Source organism: Halyomorpha halys, unplaced genomic scaffold (genome assembly GCF_000696795.3).
Source record: "Halyomorpha halys isolate HHAL.00 unplaced genomic scaffold, Hhal_1.1 Scaffold1017.1, whole genome shotgun sequence".
Taxonomy (NCBI): Eukaryota; Metazoa; Arthropoda; class Insecta; order Hemiptera; family Pentatomidae; genus Halyomorpha; species Halyomorpha halys.
Window position 1 is genome coordinate 250,888 of NW_027107632.1, and position 26,712 is coordinate 277,599.

The 26,712-nt window shown below is 29.4% G+C and overlaps 2 protein-coding genes and 1 long non-coding RNA gene across 9 annotated transcripts in view; 1 reads left to right on the top strand and 2 right to left on the bottom strand.

The window, feature by feature from the left end:
* LOC106687842 (uncharacterized) overlaps window positions 1-11,814 on the top strand; it is a 51,909-nt gene extending 40,095 nt beyond the window's left edge. The window contains exons 16-17 of one of the 2 annotated variants that reach the window (XM_014431982.3): window positions 8,613-8,675; window positions 11,640-11,814. In XM_014431982.3, coding sequence (XP_014287468.1) covers window positions 8,613-8,675; window positions 11,640-11,740 — 164 coding nt within the window. In that variant the 3' untranslated portion in view covers window positions 11,741-11,814. Of the gene's footprint in view, window positions 1-3,048; window positions 4,085-8,612; window positions 8,676-11,639 lie in introns of those variants that run through there. The other variant, XM_014431983.3, reaches the window with a different exon arrangement.
* LOC136795436 (uncharacterized) lies at window positions 391-3,062 on the bottom strand. The gene is made up of 3 exons (XR_010843039.1): window positions 2,994-3,062; window positions 2,517-2,664; window positions 391-500 (listed from the first exon to the last, which is right to left on the bottom strand). It is a non-coding gene; the product is annotated as an uncharacterized lncRNA (long non-coding RNA).
* A 5,522-nt stretch (window positions 11,815-17,336) lies between the features above and the next one.
* mura (murashka) overlaps window positions 17,337-26,712 on the bottom strand; it is a 22,894-nt gene continuing 13,518 nt past the window's right edge. For 4 of the 6 annotated variants that reach the window (XM_014431971.3, XM_014431972.2, XM_014431970.2 and 1 more), the window contains 4 exons: window positions 26,248-26,412; window positions 23,808-23,943; window positions 21,350-21,408; window positions 17,337-19,028 (listed from right to left, as the gene is read on the bottom strand). In XM_014431971.3, coding sequence (XP_014287457.1) covers window positions 18,962-19,028; window positions 21,350-21,408; window positions 23,808-23,943; window positions 26,248-26,412 — 427 coding nt within the window. In that variant the 3' untranslated portion in view covers window positions 17,337-18,961. Of the gene's footprint in view, window positions 21,409-23,807; window positions 23,944-26,247; window positions 26,413-26,712 lie in introns of all 6 variants that reach the window. The other 2 variants (XM_067045998.1, XM_024360297.2) reach the window with 1 other exon arrangement.

Here is a 26,712-nt window from a genome sequence, read left to right on the forward strand (position 1 = left end):
AATATGCTATATTAATGAACAGAAATGTTTATTAATTTATCATGCTTTTGTTGATTAATGAATAATCCTTAATAAAAAATTATGAATGTTGTCTGTGGGGTAAAACCTATAATTTACGAGTGGACACGATAAATCTTGATCTTTTCAACCATAGTGTTAATTTTTTGAATTTTTTTTTATCTGATGCTATATGTTGTAAATTAAACTTATTATAATGTGATATGATAATAGATCAGACTGTAAATATTAATTTAAAAAACCTAGAGTTTCTTATTAACATTAAATGAATTGATTCATGGGCCTAGAAAATAAAATGTTTACCTTCAATTAAAATATATTGAACAAACTATATTGTTTATTCGTCTTTACTGATGTATATCTTGCTTGTGGCAGCTTTAGAGACCTTGAGCTATCATTTCCTAAGTCGTGTCAAGTATCACTATTTTTTCTGGTTTATCATAGTAAGCTGACTATTTCCTGTAGTGTCAACATGTTAACACCTATAGGTAGATCAAAGGATTACTGTGATCTCTAGTACACTAAGAAGATATAAAATGGGAAAGTTAAGAAAATAAAGGTGTAGAGGCATTTACAGCTGGAAAGAGGCCTAGAGGATTCCCTCCTATAACATATAGTACTTGTATTTTAGTTTTATAAAGGTAGGATAACTACTTTGTGAGGGATCAGTCAAGGTGAATGTTGAAGAAATAACAGGGGAAAAAGAGTTTATTTTTGCTTCATCGGTATTACATTTAGAGGAACCTTGGGTTCATGCAGAAAATTTTTGTCCTCAGAATCAAAATGTTTCATTCACATTCTACTTTTTAGACAATGAAAAACAAATTTGGTTCTATTCTAATGTTAGTAGTAAATGTTCTTTTACACATAACGCTTACATTTAATCTGATTTTTATGAAACTTTCTGGGATTGTGCAAGTTGGTACTTTGCTCAGTGTCAAAATGTTAGACACGCTTAAAAAATTGTTATCCCTACCCTACATCTTTTCAAATTACCTCTAAAACTGTATTAAAATAATCTATCACTCACCTGAAGTTAATCAGCAGCCTGCTTGTATTTTGGTTCTCAAGCCAAAAATATACACATTTTTTTTTTTTTTATAATTAAAGGTAAGGCTCGTCAAAATGTTAGACACGCTCCCTAGTAAAAAAAAAAAAAAAAAAAACTCATTTTAATACTTCGTGGCCTTTCCACCACCATTTATTCATTCAAAAATTCTGTTTGGTAATGAATCGTACAATTGTTTGATTGTTTCTTGAGATAATTGTTCTCATGAAGGCGGAATTGCAAATTTCAAATCTTTGATTGTTCCGAACTGTCTTGACTCAGATTACACCCTTCTTTAAAGAGTTTCCCAAACATTTTCGATAATGTTCAGATCGGGGGAGACAGCAGGCCAGTCTAATTTGGCAATTTTGTTGCGAGTAAACCAGTCTTTAATAATTTTTGTTGAATGCATTGGGGCGTTATCTTACTGGAAAACTGATGTGCCTTCAGGCATGTCATTAAAAGTCAACTTTTGTTCCTCTAACAAATTTTTATATTCAGCTGAGTTTACTTTTGATGAAACAAACATCAAATTTCCTTTCTTTTTGTTACCAATTGATCCCCGAACCATAACTTTTCCTCCTCCCATTTGATTCCTTGATCGAATTTGTTCTTCTTTCTTAAGTCATGAAAATAATACGAAAACCCATCTGGCCAGTCCAAATTGAATTTTTTTCATCACTAAAGATGACTTTCTTCCTCAGTCCATGACATCACATTACAAGCAAAGACCATGCTAATTTGTCACAGGTACTCAAAACTGGCTTTCTTTTCAATTTTTTTCAAACTATTATTTTTGACTTAATAATCTTTGGACATTCCTTAGTTTTGTTTGAACTCCAGCTTCCTCAGAAATTACTCTTGCTGCTTTACAAGAGTTCGATGCGATTCAAAGAATATTCCGTTTCTCTCGTAATGTCAAAGCAGGGGGCCTCCTAGTTGAACGGTGGGTTCCATATGTCTCCCTATGCCGAATAAACTTCGTGACCAATGAAATACTTTGACGTGACTTGATTTGACGGGCTATTTCCCTATAACTCATCCTGTCCTCGTGGAGTGAAGAAATCAAACGACACTCTTCTTCTGAGAAATACTTATTTTTTCCCATAACTCATGTTCTTTTCAGGTATATTTTGAAACAAATTCAACAATTCACTGAAGTAGAAATGGTATTTTAACAATTTCAACTCTAGAGGATTAAGAAAAAAGTAAACAAGTGTGTCCATCATTTTGACTCATATAAAATGTCAATATTGGATTTAAATAATCCTTAAGGTCTGAGAAGATTGTCCCCATTTCAATATCACAATTTATATTTTAAACTGCTTAAAAAAATAATATCAATCAAAAATAAAGAAAACGTGAAATTTTTTAAAAATTTTAATGAGTATGTCTAACATTTTGACACTGAGTGTAAATGGTTCCATATCAAAATATATCCACTACTTACCAAACGTATTTTCCTGATACACCTACATTTCGAAAATGGCTCATCTGAATTTTGTGTACTATAGCACATTTTGGTAAAGATGGTCTAGTATATATTTTCTCCACTATTTTCACTTACCCATGCAAAAAAGTAATTTCCTTGACACCACCTATATTATGAAAATGGGTCATCCAATTTGGCAGGAAGTTAGAGATTTATACAAACATGAAATATGAATATATGAAAGTAATATAAATTTATCATTGTATCCAATATATATAAGTGATTTTTTGAGAAGAAACAGTAACTTGTTAAGGCTTGGGCTTGAAACGGGTCTATATATTAGGGTGTCAAAATTAATAATAAGGGAAGATTGGATTCTAAAATAAATTATTTAAGTCATACACGAATCACTTCAAATTTATTAAATCTATGAAGGAAAAACTAGAGTTATAGAATTCTCTCAAAATTGACCTTGATACATAATAAATAACTTACCCAGTAACGTGATCATATTCGTAAAATTTCACTTATTGTATTCCCATGTTTTCAGGAGGTTCAGTTTCCTGAAACGTACAAGATGTCAGAAATTACTTGCTAATAAAAGATTAATGTGTGATTGAACATTATATTTTTTGTAAATATGTGTTAATAAGTTAAATTACATTTGAACTCAATTTTGAATGTAAAAGGCGGTCAGTTTTTATATAATCCTTAGCCAGCAGATTTAAAGCTAACATGAATAATGTATTTGTATTTCATTTGAATAAGAAATATCCGTACCTTAAAATTTTGTTTGAAAATGGATTCCATTGATATGTTCTTTCTAGAACTTTTATAAAACAAATATTTTAAGAAGAGAGCAAGTGAAAGGAAACTCTGGTCTGTTTAATTTGAGACATTAATATATTTACGTTTTTTCCTTATAATTACTTCAAATTATTCTTCATGCTTACACTTATTGCTATTTGTGAAATTACATTCATGGAAAATAAACTGAGATAAAGAAAGTGGCCTCTTTCTTCTTTCTTTTTTTCAAAGATTTTACAATCAATAATATGAATTTAAGTAAAACTACAAATTAAAAAAACATTAGTATTAAAAATAATTTTGTTTATGTAATCACAGACTAGATATAGAGATATTTCCTTTTCTGACTTAGATCTTTAAGTCCTTCCAGCCTGCAACCGATATTGCATTATACTAAAAAGGTTTCAATTAAATTCCTGAAGGGATATGTATTTTCATGTTTTTCCTCAGGAATTGCCATTAATTCTCGAAGTGAAGTTGATCATTTCTTTGTCTGTACAAAACATTTTGTATATTCTCAATAGGGCTTAGCTTTGAACTGCATGTTGGTAAATCTAGGTATCAGATTAAAGACTTTTCAAGGGAGAGAGCCACTTTTTTTTTTACCTTTAATGTAGCATTTATATCCTACAGAAGAAATTAAGATGTATAAAGTCATTACTATATTTGTGAAATTTACTATATTGATTGTAATTTTGTAAATATAACTTTCTAGGTATACAGTTTTCTACTGTAGAGTTAATTGTATGTTTTCATAGTTCTTTGTTTAGAAAGAATTAATAATATTATCGTAGTTTCTTAATTAAATGGAATTTCAACTACTTAAATGACTTCATAAGTAGTTAAAAGTTATATTTCAACAAATGTATAATAATTATTTCCTGTTTATGTGCTATAATCATATTTAAAAATTCATTATCTTATTATTTCTTTTATCAGTAATATTGTCTAAAAAATAAATTATAAAGAAAATAACATTCTTATGAAAAAAAACAAACAGCTTGTATAATTTTCTCAACTTTTTCTATTATCAAATTTATAATTATTACTTTCTGGTTTTGTATTATTCCCCTGATATTTAATAAAGTTTACATTTATCCCTTATATTAGCCTTTCCTGTTTTATCTTTATTTTGTAAACCAATTGTTATACACCATTTATATATCAATATATTTTTAATATTATTAATTATAAAAAAAAAATTTGTAACGCTACAACCCATGAAGAGTCAGAGTTACAGTACTTTATAAGGAAGTTCTTTTTTTTTTTTTTTTTTTTTAATGACGGTTATATAAGGAAGAGATTCGTTCAACCACCAGATTTTTCCCTAAGTATCCACTTTGTAGAGGCTTGGTGCACCAGGAGGGCTCCCAAAACCACAGGGTTGACTCACGGCTACTGTAACAGAACAGATAATTATCTATCACAGCCAGATTTGAGTTAGTAACACAGTGACTAACTCCTTGAGCTACTGATTGACATAGTTTAAAACCCTAGTTTATATTAGGAGAACAAACGTATATTGAGTATTGAATGATCTCACTATTATTTTTTCTAATTTTTGCTATTTAATATGCCTTCATTATTTTATTGTTGAACAATAAAGGTCAGCACTTTTTTAATAATACGCTGTAAAATATTTGAAGAATTATTTATCTATCATTTATTGGCGATGAAATATAAATCTTTCCTTTTTTACAGTGTTATTATATGTAAGTTTATTATATATATTTGAAGGTACACTCTTAAGCTATTTTTCTACATAATCACCATTCAAACTGAGACATTTATCATACCATGGCACAAGTTTTTCAATACCCTCTCTGTAGAAAATCCTGCCACTTGTGAAATGCGGTCTGTGATTCGGTTTATGTTGGCTCGAAACAACAGGCCAATTGATGTGCATCAGTCCAAAACACAGTAGCCATAACCTTTCTTGCTGACAGTGTTTACAAACACTTTCGTAGTTTCTTGGGAGAATGTGTGTGCGCCCATTCCATCGACTGCTGTTTTGTTTCACAGTTGACATGCTTCACCCAAGTCTCATCCCCGGTTACAATACGATCCAGAACTGCATTAGGATTCCTGCTGTATTCTTGGAGAAAGGTCAGTGCTGCAGCCAGTCTCTGTTTCTTATGGTCTTTCGTTAGGATTTTTGGAACCCACCGAGCTTCTCCTCCACAATTTGATGCATCAAACTCCGTGATATTTGGGGAAAATGTTCCTACCGTTCTGTAATCGCCAAACGACAGTTTTCATGAATTTTGTCATTAATTTGCATTGCTAGGTCATCAGTCAGAAGGCTAGGCCTACCACTGTGGTCCTCATTAGAACACTGGTACGGCCATTTTTAAAATCAATGCATCATTGCCTCACTCGGCTTTCACTCATTATCCCGTGCTGTAAATATCACAAAGCTGACGATAAATTTCAACTGCTCTCTTGTTTCAAGCTAACAAAAACCGAATCACAGACCGCACTTCTCAAGTAGCGGGATTTTCTACAGAGGGGGTATTGAAAAACTTGAGCCATAGTATGATAAATGTCTCAATTTTAATGATTATGTAGAAAAATAGCTTAAGAGTGTACCTTTAAAATGTATATAATAAACTTTGTAAATTTTTATTTCAAAATGTCTAGTTTCTGGACAGTCCATGTATATTATAACGGACACTACAGAGAAAGAATTACTTAAGTAAATCCCATGGTTGAACAGAAATTCAGTTCTTGCAGTCTTCTGGAAAATTTTAACTTTCGGTGATAAGGTCTTTTCAAAATTCATATTTCAGTTTTATTATCATATTGATATATTTGTTTAATTATATACATTGATGTGTTAAAATAATAATAAATCAACAATTATACATTTAAGTACAATCATGAATCAATGTTACTTATAAATACTTCATTTTTGTTATACGTTTGTCCATCAATCTTATGAAACCTCCCACCTGTTCTAAATTAAGAAAACATTTTATTTACCATTCCGATGACACTTTTATTTCTATAACCTTTTTACAAATATATTTCGAACTTAAATTGGAATTAATGTTAACCTTATTTTTTTTAACCTTGTTTTTCTGTAGGGATTATTCCTTGCTCTTTTATTAGTATTGTATTTGTGTATGTGAGATCTCACCATCATATTTTCCTGGACAACTCTCTTCTCCTGAAAGGTCCTGTCAAACAAATTCTACAAACTCATGTCACCTAATTATTTCATCTTGGTACTGTTGTGTTAGTGATGTTCTGAGAATCCATTAAAAACATGTCCAAAGAAAAGGTCTTGTTACCACAATCAGAAATTTAGATTTACCAATCTGATGCTAATCAGCTGTCACTGATTCAGCATACTTGATTTAAATGTATGTAAAGTACCAAGAATTTTCTAATAAAAACAATTGTACATTACTAACTGCAACTATTTTTTTCAAAAATATTATACTGATATGTTGAAATCTATCATAAGAGCCTCTAAATAGTGTAGCTTTATTATTTACGCTTGAATTACATGACTAGCCTTGACCTTAAAGAAACCTTTTTTTTATACTGGCTGTAAGCACTGCGGCCTATAAAGCCTATTGTGCACCATCCACATTATAATGAGCTTATTAAAGCTTAAGATGTTTAGATTCTAGTAAATTAAGTTAGCTTGAGGGATTAATCAATTCACACAATTTGGGATAGACAACATGATCTACCCCAAACAGTGTGATTGTCAACCCTGCTGGTCAGTCACGGCAGCATATAATGTGGTATGCCGTCTCATCCTCAGCATTGGAGAATCTGCACAAATGTTACTCTGTGAGCTTGAGGTTAAACATGCGTTTAATAAGTCTACAGTGACCTGTGTAGATCCCTGTAATTTTCCTAATAGAATTCCTGTCCAGCCTAAGCAGTTTATTGCTTCGGGGTTCATCTAGGAATAGCTTAGATTGTAGCTGTCTTTTGTTAAACCAGTAATGCTTGGCTCTTAAGCTATAAGCTGCCTTAATATCATACTAGAAAGGTTGACCATTTTATAAACATCTATGCATATAAATGTAAATAATAATAAGGCTTATTGAACTCGACTGGTTAGTGCCCATAAATCAACATTTCCTCCATTTAATTCCTTTAAAATCTAGAAAAATGTCTTGTTAACTTTTATACTGTGTTGAACATGTTATTCATTGTTGTTAATTACTGTTAAAAAGAAACTGCAGTTAATGTTTCTTACTATACAGATATTCCAATAAACTTTTGCTTTAGCAATGTTGCAAGGATAAAATTTTGATAGTTCAAGGATACCTATAACTACATGTTACTCAAGCTCTTAGAAATTTATCCTCTATTTCAACAAGATAACCTTGAAGCTATTTCCTAGTAGTATTTAGACATATCCTAGATTCTTGGGCCTCGCTCATTTTATTTGTTACTCTCACCAAAATCATTAATTTTGTCAAGTGTCCTTTTCTTGATGTCAAGGAGAAGCTTACCTGTGAGCTTTTTGTTGTATTCTTTTGTGATGATTTTGTAAATTAGTTTTCTTCAGGCACAGCCATCCTTCGAGTTTAATAATAAATAATGACCATACCCTTTAAATGCAGGTTTTTCTTAGTCAATTAATTTGCTAGTAAAATAGTTGAATAGATGGATGCTCATAATCAGTAGCATCTAGAGGAAGTCTGCCCTGTGGCCTACATCGTAAGGGTTTTTTAAAAATTTATTTGAATAACTTTATTGCAAAAAAAAAAATAAATAAAAAAATTTTAATCAGGCTAGAAGTTTATGGTATTTAACTAAAATATTGATGTTTTTTAATTTGTTTGTTTTTGGAGTACCACAATAATAAAACTGCCTCAGGCCTCACATTGTTTAGGTATTCCTAAGCTCACAGATGACACTCTTTCCCTGGATAATGTGTTCTTGTTTTTTTCTTTTCCCTAAATTTGGAGATGGACTAATAAAATATCCTAAATCAACCTGGCACATATTTCTAAATGTCTCGTATTTTATCACTTATTTATTATTAATTTAGATGAAATTAAATAATTGAGAAATCTGTGTTTAGAAGTTTGTAGTATTAATTGTTTAATACAGATATTAAACATATTAGAATAAAGTATTCTATATGTTTAATATTTGGTTTAAAAGCTGAGTGACATGCATTTGAGTGTAACTCTAAACCTGTTGTTTTTAATTAGCTAGGGCTAAATCAACCCTTAAAATTGAAAATAATTTTTAAAATCAAATATTCTGTTATGCATTTATACGAAATTATTACATATTTTTTCAATGATTATTTTCATAAAATATCTTTTTCAGCTATGAAAACACATTATGGAATAAGGCCGTCTGCAAAAGTTTATTCGCATACCAAAAAGAGGAGTAAGTGTTACTTTTAATATAATTATTCATCCTTGCTCGTACAAAATGCTAATTCTTCTGATCATAATTTAAGGAAAAACTATAGAAAATTGGATAATTATTTTAGTTAATACTATATTGTGCTGTGATAGAAAATCATCACAATTATATCATCATAATTAACTCGCAAATACCTATATCTTGTGACGATAAAAAAAAAAAAAATTATCAAGTGTTAAAACTTTAGTCTTCTAATAAACCTGGTTCTACTTTAAGATTGATTATAAATGACAGGCAAATTTCAGGTCCTAATTTTAAACAAACACTCCTGCAAAAATAAAAATAAAACAAATTCAGAATGTTCTTATGTGACCAGTATCATGCTAAACTTTGGGCTAAAATTTTACCTATTTTCATGGCCAAAAGATGTCACAACAATGGTAAAATAAACTTCAGATGCTGAATTACTGTCTAATTATTAATTTTAAATTCACATTTCATAAGGATAATGACTATTAATTGTAATATAATATAATAAGTAAAATTTCTAGCTGAAGGTCATGAGATGGAACAATACAATCAACTGATGAGGTAATTTTTTTTATTGGCCACATGGTGTGAAAGAAATAATTTAATAATAATAGTAAAAGTAATTTTTTTTCCTTTTGTAAATACATTCATTTTGGGTATATTGGAAATTGGGATGGATCTGCTTAACAATGATCAAGTATGATAGTATGGGAGAGAAAAAAAAGAAAAGTATTTTGAATATATTTGAAAATAATTGAGATCAGTGCAATAAATCTCTTGGCCTCAATAATCTTCTGGGCAGATCGTAAGGGTTAGTAGCATTAGATGACAATGAGTTGAAATTTTGAGTCAGTCTGTGGCAGTCACTGTGAAAAAAGAATTTCAAGGTCAATGTGTAAAGTCTTGTTAGAAATATAAAAAGTGGTGTCGACAATTTTTCTGAATTCTTTGGACGCAAATGATTAGTTTTTTGTTTGTTTTTTGACGTTTTTGCTATTCCCCCAATTCCTTATGTCCAAAGTGGTTTTATAAGTAGTTCATAAATGTTTAGTTTATTAGTCAGTGATAGTTTTGAATATTTGTCAAGCAGGTATAGGAGTGAAAATGGTGAACATCACATTTGTAACTTAAGAGCTACCATATTTCAAAATCTTAGTCTGCGACAATGATTTTTTTTCCTAAGTAATATTTTGCAATATCCTATTGCCTGTTATAAAAAAATAATTGAAATAATTATTATTAGCTTTCAACTCATTGTCAGACCTAATGAATTAATAACTTTTTTACTGTGAAAAATTACAGTGCTCATGGCTAGTAGAACAGTAGCAAAACACTGCAATATATACTATTTTCATCATATCTATCAAAAAGAAATATTTTTTGATATTGTATTAGAATTAAAACAAATGTTTATTGATCCTTAAAACTTGTGCAAGTAGGACTTGAAAATTGCCTTTTTGTTTGATAATCACCTTTAATATGTTTTTTAGCATGATTAAACTGTTAAAATAAGTTAGGTTAATTTTTCACCAAAATATGTCATTTTTGGTCATTCTATTAGTAATACATTGATGAAAAATCCGTTCATCGATATTATTCTTTCGTTGTTTCCTCGTCCTCATGAAAAGCTAATAATTTTAATTTGTGAATCAATAGCCTTACTTAATCTGTCTCTGTAAATTATTATGTCAATATCCTTGTAAATGTAGAGAGAGAGAAATACTTTATTCATCTATGCTGCCCAAATACATCAGGTTGTATGCAACAGCATACTTATCAATTCGTAATCGGACATATATAAATTACATATAATTACATGGTATAATAAAATAGTAAAAAACAGTTTTTTTCCCCTACAGTTTCCTTTTATAATCAATTTCAGTTTATACAAAAATGTTTTAACTCTGCAGAATACCTGATTCCAACATGCAAACTAAATTGTGTTTTGGGATTGCTATCTAAGGTATTTATTTCATTGTGAATCCTGTTGAAAAAGGCAAGGGAGTAATAGATACATACATCTCCTGTTTATTGATTTTCAACAAGCCTGTGATAAAACGAACATCCCTGCCAAATCGGTTCATTTTATAAAAATGTCAATGTGTGGAATATATGCCTTAGTGAGGTGAACTGGAATTTGCAGACAATATTCATAACAGGAACATGTACCTGCCTGCCTCGTATTAAACTTCTTTCACAGGAACACCAGTAGAAATGGAGTTATTCTAGTTTCAGATAGGATTATTGTCCAGATTTTGGCATACACATATGATTTATTGCAGGAAGGGTTCTACACTGTAAGAGAAGCTTATTAGGTATTGGTGAAGGTTTGGCTTTATTATATCAATGTTTGTTGTTTCTTGAGATAAAAAAAATCCCTAGGAGTTCTTGTGATGTAAGGTTAGGCAGATTGTAGTCCAATAGATAGTGTTAAGGTGTCTCCTTAGCAACCTCGAATCTGCAGTGGCACCAGTTAGATTCCGTCCTGGGTGAGTTGACATTTATTTCATGGCGGCCCCATGAAAACTTGATCTTCTCATACTGATTAGAATAGGACAGTTACCAGACCTGCCCAGATAGGGGGTACACAAAACAAAAAAAAAAAAAGAAGCTTAAATTGTGTTTATTTTCAATTAAATTAATTCTTAACACCAAGTTATTCCTTTACCAATAGATTACATTAGTTTTCTGGGACTAGGAATAATAAATACTCCTCTAAAAAGCAGGATTTTAATGTAGCGAAAGACAAAAAAAAACTGCTCTCTAATCAGTTGCTTGCTGACTAGCAGAAATGTTAAAAGTGTCAGAAATAGATTAGGCACTTAATTTATTTTCAAAAGACCTATGTGTCCTCTATTTTGATCAATATATTTTAAAATTAATTAATTTATATTATTGAATTGTGATTTATATTCAAGTTTATTATAATATTAATTAATTCTTTTTTTTTTCTAGGTAAAAATGGAGAACTTGTTAATACTAAAATTTTTAATTCATTTGTTAAACTTGAAAAATTAGATTTACAAATTTATTTGAAGTATGCAAAAGAAGTGTAAATCATCGAAAAGACTTGTGTATAATTTATTAATGTGTATATTTATTTTTTTCTAATAAATTTTTTTATTTTTTACTTAGCACATTTTTATTTAATAGCTAGCTGCCTCCCATGGTTTCACGCAATTAAAATTGGTTTATGCATGCGCATGATACGTACCAGACAGAGTGCATTTGATAGACTGATTAACATCTGACCTTTTATGTATAAAAAGATCTATTACTATAAAAAAAAAAAAAAAAAAGACCAGCTCTATGACAGTATTTATTTATTCCTCCTCATTTCAGTAAATAACATGGTAATGGATTGCACCAAACAATCACTGCACAAACATAATTAAATTAATGACAATATAAGTCATAATAATCACATTTTTTTAAGTCATTAAATCTTTAAAATACAAAATAACGCAATAAATGCAGTAATAAACATTTTTATCTTCTTTTTTTTTTGTAAATAACATTTATAAAATAAATTTGACTCTAATTTCTCATTTTCTTTTCTTTAATAAATGTTTTATATGTTAATCTAATGAAGTTAGTGTAGTGAACTTGCTTCCATGTGTATAAATTAGCCAAAACATAAATTTCCTGGATCAAGCACTTTCTAATGGTATCTCCCACCCATGACCAACCTTCATTATGCAAGATGGGAGACTCCAGACTGCTATGGGAATCACACACAGTCGAGCGTACATAACAGTACTTCCTTACTAAGTACTGCACCACTGACCCTTCATGGATTTTAGCGGTACAGATTTTAGTTTTATATATATAGGCATGGGGAAGACTGGTTTGGGCAGCTCAAGATCTACAAGGTCTGTAGAGCCAACTGAAATTATTATTATATTATTACATATAATATAATATATATAATAATATTGGGTAACAATACTTATTGGATTGTATATATATATATGTATATGTACACTTGTTGTGTTACTATATATAATATATATATAGGAATATAATATATATATATAGGAAATGGGAAATGTTATTTGTAGTCATAATTTTGGACACCACCCTCTGTTTGTTTGGGTCACTGAACACAAATCTGAAGATCCCTGAGTTTTTTTTTAGGGAACCTTTTGTTTAAAAACATCAGAATTTTGGTTTGGTTCTGTATGTAAATTTTCATCTTTATCTTGAAAAACATCCTTTTTTTTTTAGACATAATTTTCTACACTTTATGTCTTCAAGGTTATTAATAAGAGCCGAATTCCCAAAAAGCACTGTAAACATGTTATAGCTTTTTTATTTACAATAAAAGTTTTTCTACATTCAATAAAACAGCCAAATGTCCTACTCCTAATATTTGTTTTGATCTTTGTCTGATAGAAAATTTTGTTTAATGTTTTAAATATATGAATTTCTTGAAACAATAAATAATATTTTTCAAGTTATGTATAGTTTAAAAAGAAAAAAATGCCAAAATTTTGAGTTTTGAAATACCTGTCAGCAAACTTTCCCCTATTCGGCCCTTTTTTAACTGTTCTACAATGTCCTACAACTGCTCGTCCGTATCGATGCAGTACTTTATTTCCACTATTACATTCTTTGTAACTTCCACCTGACTTTGTTTCCTATTGTCTACCCTACTGATTTACTTGAAGAATATGATTTAGTTACAGAAATGATGGAATCAAGCTTGGTAACTTCTCTTTCCTAAAAGGATCAACTTTGTCTGAATATTAGTTGGCTTTGTTGTATTGCATTGTTTAACCAATGGATTGCATTTGCTAAGTTTAATCTATTTACCTTAAATTATTGCAAAATTAATTTTTACTTTAAATTTAAATTAACTATTTTATATATACCAGTAACGAAGAGGCCCTATTAAGTGACTCCTGAGGCCTATTGAAATGAGAAGTCATCTTTAATTATTAATATTTTTTGTTGAACATTTTAAAATTCAACTTTCATTTACTGAAATCAAGGCCTTGTATTGTGAAGATTTCAGGAGTTCGAGATTCAAAAGTTTGAGATCAATGACAATGTCTTCAGTGAAGAAAAGAGTTGCTGTGACCTACACAGCTTATTATTACTGCTCTTAACATCAGGTCTTGTTGATCGCTGTCAAATATTCCATCTATTTCATTATTAACTTTATAAGGTTCAGAAGAACATTCAGACCACAAATGCTAAGTACAGAACAGTCAATACATCCCCTGGGTTTGAGCAAGGACTTTTTGAACGTTTTGACCTTTTTCTGAACAAGGTATTTCCTGTACATTAAATCTCCTTAGTTCATATTACTTTAATTACATTAATTAATGCAAAAATTGAACTGTTAGTAACACCTTTTATTTTAATTTTATATTATAAGATGGTTGGGGGTGCAGTCAGTAAAGAGCACAAATTAGTGAAAATTTATTTATTATTTTGGCATCAATTTCTAGCCTTCATCCGAGCTAAGAACAAAATTCAAAGTCCTTATTCCAAAACAAAACAATGTTCATAGCCCAGAGGAAGGCTTGAAATTCTGGCTGAAACTTTGGCACTAATAAATAAGTTTTATTTATTTGTGTTTTTCACTGACCCCCCCTACCATCTTCTCATTATATCGATCAAGAGTCAACTATTAACTCATCATTGTTTTATATTATTCTTCAATATACATAAATTTTACTATTAATAGGTTTTGTTTTCTTAAATATCTAACTAAAAATTTTTTTATTTATATAGACAAATAAATGAAATTATGAAAATGAAAATTATTTAATTATAATAACCTAGCAATTTCAACATCAAATGAAATAAATAAAAGTTCATATTTTAGACTCTTTTCTACTAAAAAATCAGTAAGCTTCGTTATTTGTTTTTCCCTTATTAATATCCTATGAAAAAAATCGAAATATATAGAGAACATACTGCTTTTACAAAGAAACAATTTGTTATATAAATAAATTAATCTAGACATATAAAAGCTGAAATTAAGGTCCATTTAAAACTCTATGCACAAATAAAGATTCATTTATACTTATTAAGACATTCTAGTCGTAATCCTCGTATTTTGGACGGACTCGGTTCTTCGTTTTTCTCATTTCAAATACAAAACCAATCACTTCGGAAATTACTCTAATTCACCTCAAACAATTTTTTAATATGGCTTTCAGTTCACACGTCAGGTCTATACTCTTCAGTACCTAGACAGAGGACGCCGACCTAAGCTGAATACTTACATAATCCCTTCAAGCACTATTTATACTTGTACAGACCATTTTTATCTACCAAACACAATATTTTCTTTTACCATCGTTACACATTTAAACCAATCATTGTCTATCCTATTTTCCCTCACATGCAAAATATCACTACAATGTATTTATATTTTGACTTCCTGAGAAGGTATAAGAAGAGGATCCTGTCCTTAACAGAAAACTTCACCCTCCTTACAGTTTTTGGATTTTTTATTTGATTTTCTAACATTCTTCAGCGCATTTAACTCTAGATTTTTCTATGAAATGGGACAATTTATTTTTCTTTCACTTACCGTATATATGTAGTTAGTGAAAGTGTTGCGATCGAGCAAAATTTCGAATAACCAAGTTTCCCAAAATGGTTTATGGGTTAACAGTCCAGCTTGGCTCTTGGTATATATATATCACCTGGGATATGACTGAAACTTTTTCGCTAAAACTGGGAATGTAGTGACATAAAAAGTATTTTAGAACAGAGTTTTCATATTGTTCACCTTGTTTTTAATTTGTATAGAAATTCTTGAAACTATGTGAAAAGATATGAAAAAATTATAGAATGGTTTTAGATTCTCCTTATTTATTATTATATTTGAAATTTTATTATTTAAAAAACTGACAGCAATATGATTATTGTTATTTCAAATATGACTAAGAACAGCTTTAATGAGATAATTGAATATACAGTTATTAAAGGTAATTGTTTTATATATATAAAAAAAATGTGGTACATTAATTTAATTGTTGTATGCATAAGGTGAAGTGTAAATATGTATTGTAGATACCTAATGATGGGGATGATAGCCTGAGACCTTGTTTTTTTTGTAAGAAGAATATTTTCAATAAGGATGAGTATTTTCACTACATCTAATTATATTAATGAAAACAGTAAGAACCTACAATATTAACAACGTATTTTTTCGATTTTATCCAAAACGGCTTTAACAATTTTGATTAAACTCGGCGAATGAATGAGCAGCTCTTCATTACCAGATTGGTCTTATCCTCATGGAAATAGTCCAAGGCTTAAATGCCAAAAATCCTTCCTCTAAAGTATCTTTAATTATATTTATTAGAAAAAATAACCAGTTCTCATTTCTAGCTCGGTCTTAAGTTTTCGAAAATCGCAAAAACAGCGATAACTTCCAACAAGAACCCACGAATGTACACTAAATTTGGGAACTCATGTAGGGTGGTAAGTGAAAGTCGTGCTAAGCACACACCACACATTTTTTACTGACTCTGATAGTAAAAAGACTAGAATACAATCAATGATGCGATGCGTCCAAAAGGCGTTAATCGCCAAAAATCGTTAAATTTTTACTGTTGACTATTACATGCAACAGTACGGAAAACCCTAAATAACAATTATTGTTTGATAATTCGATTTCTAGTCAGAGATTAATTAAGCCAGTTCTTGATTGAGATTTCATCACCTGGACTGCCTTTTTGGTCTCCTTGACCCATCAAAGCTTTTAGAACGATTATGTTCAGTGGTAATAACCTTGAAAAAGGTTTATTCAAATTTCTACAATCTTAAAGCACAAATCATCAAAAGCCATCAAGTTTTCGATTTTTGGCGATTAGTGCCTTCATTCAGGATTGAATCCAAAACATCCCCTACTTTAATTTGTAAACAAATTTATAACAAAAAGAATTTTTTTTAAAACTGTAACTGAAAGACTTGAATAAATGAATTTACTTATATTTTAGTACCTAGACCAATTTTTTTTAAAATTTACATTTAGAACCTCTAAAAAAATAATGCATACCTTTGGACATTGGGGAGTAGGTAGCAATGGAGAAATGGGTGGGGGCTACATCCTAATGGTTCCAAATATAACAGGCAGTTTAATCCTGGAAATGGGGCCAGCATATAATTTATTTACAAACATTTCAACATTGCGAAAGTTTTAATTATTCAGTTTCTACGTTTTACAAGGAAGTAGCTCTATTCACAATAAGTTGATTTAGCATCATTTGAAAAAAAAGTTGTTTTTAAAAATTGTAACTGAATAATAAGAAAATCAATTTACTTTTTTTTTTCGTTTTTATGACTTGATAAATTTTTAAACTATATTTTTCAATGACTAACCAGTTTTAATAAAAAAATATGTTCAATTATGATGAAATAGAATTAAATCCTGAGTCCCAGGGACAGAAAAAGGAACTTAAGTCAGACATCGGAGTTTGCTATCTTTGGAGAGAGAGAATTTTAGTTCAGCACCGCAAATGTTTCAGGGAACATTCTTTTTTTTTTTTAATCATTAGTTGCAAAGAACAACAAAGTACAATTTACAGGGATATGGAGGGAAGGAGGAATGCACACTGTGAGAGGATTTAGTCCACAGACTGCAATATTGATAATTGTTATAGATAATTAAAATAAAATCACATATACATGAAGATAGGTTTACAATGAAAACAAGCCACATAAACGATTTATTAGTCAATTTTTTTTCTCTATAAACATAAGCACTCTACTTCTATAACTAATTCTTACTAGTATTAATATTGCTATTTAGCTCTGCAAGAAATAATTGTGCATATCACTGAAAGATTTTTTATTACATGCAATAACATTATTTATTTTTTAAAGCAATCATATATATATCTCTAAGTAGAAAATAACAATTGAGTCCACACAGTTTCAGTGGCATTACAATATATATAGAGGCATATTTTTGTACTATATACTTGACACACACAAATTTTGATTAATAGTTATGAAGAAGAATATTATTTAATAGTTATAAGTAGACTTTTTTTTTTTTTTTCAAAAGAAGAAAACTAATAATGAGGTATATGGTTACAATAATGGAGGACTAGAGAACAGATAAAATTGGTTTAGAAATAACAATGCTAATTATTATAAAGAGATTCAAAAATATATTAACTGATACTTCACTTCAACAAAAACTTAAGTAAACTGCAACTATAAATAACAATTTTTTTATTTGATATTTTAACTTGGTGCAAAGTACATTAAAAATTTAAAATCATCCTTTCAGTTTAATTAAGAATAACCATAAGCATTAGAAAAAAAAAAATGCGAATGATAATTAGCAATAGTAATAGAAGTGTAGATAAAACTAATTACTTCTTAGATAATCATATAAATTTAGTGGACTATGAATTTCATTTAAGAGGCACATATTTTTATAGACACCTTCCTAAGAGTATATAAGGCATTTTGAAAACATTTGAAATAAACGCTAAGGCATTGTATTGCTAATCACGATGTCTCTTTATGGTTTAACTAATCACAAGCACTTCATCTTTTATATATATTAAATTAAAGTATATCTTAATGGAAGGTGGCTGGCTGTCATACTTCAAGAGATGTCTGCCGGCAGTTTTAATTCGCCTATTAATATCGATAACTTCTACAAAAATATCATAATTTTTATTTTTGCAACACCTATACAAAAAAAAAAAAAGTAAATAAATTTAACTGTTTCCTTTTCTATTTGTAAATTTTTTCAAAATGCCAAAAATTTCCATAAATAGAATTTTAATTCAAATATGCCATTCAACAGCTAGGTAACTTTTCAATTCAATGAAATATACAAACCATATTCTTTTTTTTAATTCATGTGATTTCTATCAAGAAATTTAAACACCTAGTATACGGTTAATATTCTCTTAAGTTCGATAAAATGATTGTCTCGAATAAAAAAACAAAAATATAACATGTAAATCATACGAAATACATCAAAAGCCTAATAAAACATTAGTTCAGTTCATATTATATTAAACAATAAAGCATTAAGTGTAATAAAGCTATGATTGAAACTAAGAACAAAACACATTACATACTCAAAACTTAAAAACTATCAAATCTAAATAAGTCATTTTTATCACGATGACAAAAGCAGGTTATTCCCTGATATCTAAAATTACTAATACAGTGCAACTAGGATAAATTTATGCTTAAAATTACATTGAGCATTTATACCAGATGGAACAACACCCTGATGTCTTTTAAGCTGATATACAAGAAAAAAATACCCTCAAAGCAGGCTAAAAATTAATAAATAGAAATAAAGGATTAAGAGCCTCAGTCCTTAGAAAACGTTCATTATAACCCCTATAACAAAGAAAATTTATGAAAAAACAAATAAATAGAAAAACAACCTAACCTAATATCTAAAATTTTGTTGTCATATAACTATTATTGATACAGCATACAAAGTCACAATATAAAAGCTAGAAACATTAATTATGAAGTAATAAATCAATGATTGCTATATATATATCTCTCATTGTATTTACAAATACCAATATGAGGACAAATTATACAACTCTTGTCTTCCACCGCAGTGTTGGCACAGATAGATTTATTTAGAAAGTGCAATAGAGCTTGCACAGTGTACTATAAACACGCTTAATTCATTCTTATTAAATATTTCCATATTGACAAGCCTATGTCTTTTATTTACACAATGATAAAAGCCATATATTAAAATGTACGTATCATGCACAACTTTTATTTAGTTTTGTGGAAGCAACACTCCTTAAAAACCCGATGTACAGAGATTGTTAACAATGAAGGCAAAGGTGGTATCAAAGTAAGCCATTTAATATCCAATATTAGAATATTTTAACCATCTACAATTTAAATGTTAAAAAAAATATTAAAATAAAATAAACTGATCATTAGTCCACCTAATGATGATGATAAGATAAAGTATAATATATAAATGCATTAATACCTCCACCCTCATACAGAACAAACTTCTTTGTAGAGAAGTTAATAAGGATATGCTTACAATTTTTACAATCTATCAATTTAACCTAATTACGTACAGTATCACAAAAGTTATACCGGTTCTATTTTGTTAATAACCCACAAGTTGCTCTTTACTAAGGTGTGAATAGGATGTAACTATAAACAACTTGAGTGATTTAAGCATATTAATTGATAGAGGGTTATTGTACTTTTCAAACTAACTATAAGTAGACTATATGTAGAGTCGAAAAGTTAAAAAATATTACACATAGATACAGATAATCAATCTCAACAGCATCAAAACACGCTATATATGCAAATATCATTTTCAATCACAAAAATTATGAAACTAATAGAATGAAAAAAGTGTTAAGTGAATCGCAGATTCAATTATAAATTATAAATGAGGATTAAACAGATAATTCCAAAAAATTTACTAATTCAACTAACAAGATAATTCTCACCCTAGAAAACTAATTAATATGTTACTAATAAAAAAACAAACAACAACACTCTGTATTTCTTATTTTAAGATATATAATTATCTAATTATTTGGTGAAATAGCATGAAAAAAGTATGAAATACATAATATGTAAGTGCATAATATACATGAGTAAGTTACTACGCATAATATTATTCACAAACATATATACATATGCATACATCATATATGTCATTAATTTATAAGTTTCGTATTTTTTACATCATTAAAATGGTAAGTGGTGTTCCCTTCCCATGCTCAAAAGTTCATAGCTAATCTAATAGAAAAAAGTATTTGTGTATACTGAAATATTAGATTTCAATTATTAGAAACGTTAAGGCTGTTAAGATATATAAACCACTGATGCAACCCAGGGAACTCCATTTAAAATACAGGTACAAGCAATTAGAAATACACTAAACATGATTAAAAAACGTTCAACTAAAGGGATTAGCACAATATTTACAGAAGTGAAATAAAAAAAAAAAAAAATGCTGTAAAAGAACGAAGAGTATCAGGAAATGTATTGACGACTGATCAAAAATATTTTGCTCTATTTTACTGATAAAAAAGAGACTAAAAGTAAGCTTTTACATTATAGTATAAAGTTAATTTCATAAAATTGGGCAGGACATTAATGGCACTATTATTCTGGGATTATGGTAACTTTAACAGTTCAAACTTGCACAGCATTATCATGAGAGAAGTTTTGAGATCGTAACTATTTAAGGATTATAATTTTTTTCCAATAAGAGGACCATCCCAATAAGATAAACATTTTTAATTAAGAACAATTTTACTGCAATTGTATAATGAAAAAATTCAAAAAATTCAACAAACAATACATTAACATTAAAAAATAACTTTATAAGCAACAATTGATTCAATTCTAAAAATAACAGTTGGTTTCTAAATATAACTTTAAGCAGTAAACTAACATATATAAACTAATAAATATACAAAGGTCACATGCTGAAGATTACCTACAAAACACAACTTTTTTCCTCTTTTTTTTTTTTTTTTTTTAGCCTTAGTAATAAAGAAAATTTTTGAAGAATTATGTAAATTGAAAGTACAATCACACCCCACCAAGACAAATGATATTTAAAAGCCAAACCCCAGATATATTTCACTTCAATTAACTTTTTTTTCTTTTTTTTTTTAAAATAAAAGATGCACAATGGTGAAAGTTCTTACTCAGAGCACAAAACATATCCTGAAGCATCTCCACGACAGATAGGACACGTTGGATTGGACTGAAAAAAAAAATTAAATAATACTAACATTAATGATTTTTTAAAATTAAAATAATTAAATATTACTACTAACTAGCTTTATTAGGACTGCAGTGGAAGTTGAACTTAGTTTATGAAATTAGGTCAATACATAAAATTATGGAATAAAAAAAAAAAAAAAAGAGCAATAATTATTTTAGACCAGTATTACACTATCAGTCAGGATATTCACACTGTATATATTGTACAACAGATAGGCTGGGGTGGTTAGTAGTTGCAGAATGCGAGTAGTATGATTTCATGTAACAGAAGTTGGCAACCAGAGTTGACAAACCCACCTGCTGTAATTTTAAAAATCCTTTATTTTGGAGATTTTATAAATTTTTGTCAATTTGTTTTTGACCACTTTAGAAATGTGTGAGTTCTTACACTTCTGTTATCAAGAGAGCTCAACTGCTACCTTTAAAATTGTTCGAACTGGGCATAGTATACTGCAGAATTAATGGTACGGTAGGGCAGGAAAATAAAGGACCCCTTTCCAATCCCATCAAATGCAAAGCATAACCTTTTTGGGACGTAATCCTGCTTTTGGAGTCGTTAACGGTGGACGGCGGGTCACTTTGTGTTCCCCAGGACTTATTGTAATATTATTGTACAGGACCCACTTTTCATCCCCAGTCATTAACCTTTTTAAAAATGGATCATTAACATTGTGTTTCAGGAGGAAATCACAATTCATATGTGATCCAATAAATTCTTTTCTGTCAAATTGTGAGGAACCCATATATCATTTCGAGAAACATATCCTGCAGCCCTCAAATGATTTGAAACACTTGCATGAGTATGTTAAGCGTTTCTATGACATCCCGTGTCATAGAGTAAGGGTTGTCTGTGACCAATGCTTGAATTTAGTACATCATAAACAGTTAAAAGACGACCTGAGCACTTTGCGAATTTCCTGTTCTGAGGCAATCAAACCACTTACGGACAGTGCTTTCTCCTAAAGCATCATCGCCATACACACTGCAAATTTTGTAAGCCGCATGTACAGCGGACTTTCCTTTTCGGAAATTAAAAATCATTAAATGACGAAAATGATTTTTTCTCTTCCTTTTTGAGTAAGCTAAATACCACTTAAAGATAAAGAATCTCGGTTGAAAATTATGCAAAAAAGCACCTTTACTAATCCTTTTTTTAGAATATGTAAACATTACGGACCAAGTAAATATGATTTTATAAACACAGAGAGGATTAAATTGCAATATTGAAAAATGCTGCTAAATTATTTCACAACCGAATACTTAAAAAATTAGTTTTATCACCAAAAATAATCAATTTTCACAATATAAGATAGTCCACTCTCATTCTCAATGCCTCGTATGATGCGAACTGGTGAAGTAAATTTTATTTATATTCTCAATTACAAAAGGGCAAAAAAATAAATAATTTACAAAAAAGCTCAGGATAGCCAATCAACCTAAAGTGACTTAAATAAATACATAATCTCGAATCTATTTTAAAATTAAAAAAAAAAAAATAGAGCAAGATAAATGATAAAAGAGCCTAATGTAAATGTTAGAAATGTTAAATTATTGAAAAGCATATATTTTTTGTTAATAATTATTAATTTATTAATTATAAGTAAATAAAAGTATTTAGAAATCATTCTTTCAAGCCTAGAAAAAATTTTTAAATTGGCCGGATAAATAATATTGACTTTCGAGACTGATGATTTCAAGACATTCAGTGACTTTGAAGCCTAACTAAAAAAATTGGTCCAGTAGTTTTGGAGCAAAGACGTGGATGGGAGACAGACAGATGTTTTTAATTTTTTTTTTATTCTACTTATTTTGAAATGAAAGACCTTATAAAAATTATGAGGATTTGAATTTTTTTTTTTACTCCCTACCTGGTAATTTCTGATATAAAGAGGTTATCTACAGGCTACTAACCTATTTTAACAATAGTCAGGGGATCAAGTTTTTATTCTGTGGGGCTGCCAAAAAATAAAAGAAACCCATTCCCCCAGGCTGGAATTAAACTGGTGTCGTTGCAGACTCAATGTTACTAAGGTGTCACCTCAACTTGGCTATAAACAGCCTTGATTATTTCTGACCACATTGCTAAACTTTTTGGTAAGAGCAAGGAAGAGAAAAAATAACTCGTCTATATTCTAAAAAGACTAGGAAAAAAAAAATTTCCTCTAAAAAAGTTTAAATTAGGTAAGTTATAATTTAAATATATTATCAACTTATCAAACCATTTTTCTCCTTAGTGCCCAATGATAACATGATAAAGATATAATCTCATATTGCTAACAAGGAACCAATATTGATAGCCAATATTTATCTAGTTTTGGTATATTGTCAGAAGCAGGTAAAACATAAAAAAATGTAGCTAATAACCAAGATAGAACATACCTTAAGCCACTTATCGACACATTTGGCATGGAACTGATGAGAACAAGGCAAGCCTCTTAAAATTTGGCGAGTTTCAAAATCGCACAAACAAATTACACATGAAGTTTGATCACCCTCATTGTCACCTGCATTGAACCTGAAACAAATTCAAATATCCTTTTATTAAAATCTGTTAATTCAATAAAAAGCAAAATTATAGTTGGGAATAGTTTAGGGTACTGAGTAACAAGGTAAAATATAAAAACTAAACTATGAAAGATTGAGGCCCCATAGTTGAATAACAAATGTGAAAAATATCAGTACATGGCAAGCCTATTTCATAACAATCAAGACCATATGATAACTTTATAACTATCTGCCTTTATAATTATACACCACAGCAGAAAACTATTAACAAGACTTACTGTTTAATAAGCTCCAGTAGATCCTGCATTAATTTACAAACAAAAAAAAACGCAACAAACATCTTGTATTTATATATATATTTATTTTATTTTATTTTTTTAATTTTTGATATAATAATTTGGAGAATTTTATAGAAAAATATTTAAACATGTGCAAATTAAAAAAAAAAAAGTTAAAGAACTGTAACACATGCTGCAAGTAAAATCACACCTGAAAGAAACACTTAAATACAAACATAAACCACAAAATATTAACCACTAGAAATAACATGTATTATTAACTTTGCATTATTATCTGACATTGAGTATAATAGTGATACAATCAGGATAATATTCAAGAATTTTAAAACAAATAAGCACTGAAATAGAGGATAAACTTTTTATGTCTTTCAGATTTCACATACTGTTAATTATTTGATTTGGTTATCATTGAAAAAAAGTGGTTTAGTTAGTTACCAAACCCCTCATTTATAGATAAATTAACTTAAATACCTTCATTTAAAACCTTTAATTAAATAAATAATGTTATTAGAACAGTTTTAAACCACCACCTAAACAATTTTTATGTTTTAGTATTATCTGAACATTTGAAGAACGGTGTCATAACTGGAGAATTAAAATAAATTTCACCAAGTCACCTTCAACATTTGTCGTAAACCGATGGAAAGCCTAACAGTATCCTTTAATAAAATTCCACTTATCCCAGTCGAACATATCCGCTACCTACCTTGGGCTACATCTGAACAAACAACTGCCTTAGGATCCTCAAACAAGACTGAAAAGAAAGGAAACTGCACAATTGATTCTGACTATAACAGCACTTACTAGACAAACGGTCCCAGCATACAACCCATTACAAAAGACTGATCAATCTGTATGGTTATAATAAGGCCTATACGGATATATGGAGTTGAGCTTTAGGGCTACATTAAACTAATGTAATGTCGAATAACTCTCGTATTCAATCCTTATAATCCGAATGCTCAATGCTCGTTACTTTGCCACAAATAACATCATCCATAAAGACCTTAATGTTCGACATCTAGTCCAAACCAGATACCAATCTTTCCATAATAAACTCCCTAACCACCAAACCCATTAGTTTCGAACTTTGCTTCCTCTTTTATTCCTAACAATCCTCCGAGGTACCTGAAAAGAAGATAGACTCAAGTCCTTCTAATGTAGGATGCTATTGGAGTGCTACCAATGGGTAGTTTCTACACAAGTCTGCATCATGCCATTGTAACATTAATATCACGTTTACTAGATGTATTTTTCTATAATACAGTTGTAAATATCGATGAATTAATAGAGAAAAAAGTATTATCTGTTATAGTAATTTATACAAAAATTGCTATTCCATTCCAACAAAAAGGTTGTACAGGAAAATGGAATGAAGAACACAAGAACACTCATTGACAAGGATTTTGTTTGGACTAGTTAGGAGGTAAACATATAGATATAACATGCTTGTACAATTTTACTGAACCTTTTTTAGAGTCCAGAATACAGAAACAAATCCCGTTTTTTTGTCCTCATTTAACAAAATAAAAGGTGACGACATAAATTAAACCCATAATCAAGTTATAGGACATTAATTACAATTAAAAAACCAATGATTACAGGATACAGAATGATGAAATAAAAATAAAGAAAATCGATGAGGGTTAAAAGTCGTAAGTAAATAAAAATTAGACCCTCTTTGATAATCTACAAGATAAGTACATTATTCTTTAGCCAACCAACCAATTTCAACTAGTGAACCTGTTTTCCCAGCCCATACAGCAAACCGTGATGTTCACCAAAAATTAATTTATCTAAGTAACAATTTTGTGTAAACAAAGATTTTAGTACTCAAAAGATAAGGGATAGGCCAAGAATAAGTATAAAATCAAAGTATAATAACTTTTTTTAATAAACAATTTACTTTGAAAACTGTAAGACTAAAGCTTTATTTTTTTTTTTTTCAAATTCAAAGAAATAAGATAGGTAGGTATTCAAAGAATAATGAAGTAGTTTCTCTAAAAGGAACTTACTTGAATGATGGTAGCTGGTCTATTTCAGCCTTGTTCAACCCCCTAGGCTTAACATCACCAAGCCTGTCAGCAATATTCAAAAATTCTTCATAATTCTCAGGTGGATGATGAGCCTCACCCACTTCTTGGCTGTATGGGGACAATGGAGGATTTGAAAACATTGCCCTGTAAAAGATAAAATAAGTTTATAATTGAGCCAATGAGAATGAAAGTGGCATAAGTAATTCTTCGTGTATTACATTAAATTTAATATTTTGTAATGTACTTAAATTAATGAATTAAATTATATCATACTAATTACTTAAACATTGTAAAAGTACATTTACAAAACATTCAATCTCTCCCTAGGTAAATAAGTGATTTACAGCACTTTCAGTCTGACTGGCTCTATTAATGATTCAGCTTAGAAACAAAACTTTAAGGAATGCTATATACCAGGTCATTCAAAAAGTCCTGTCGTTTTTT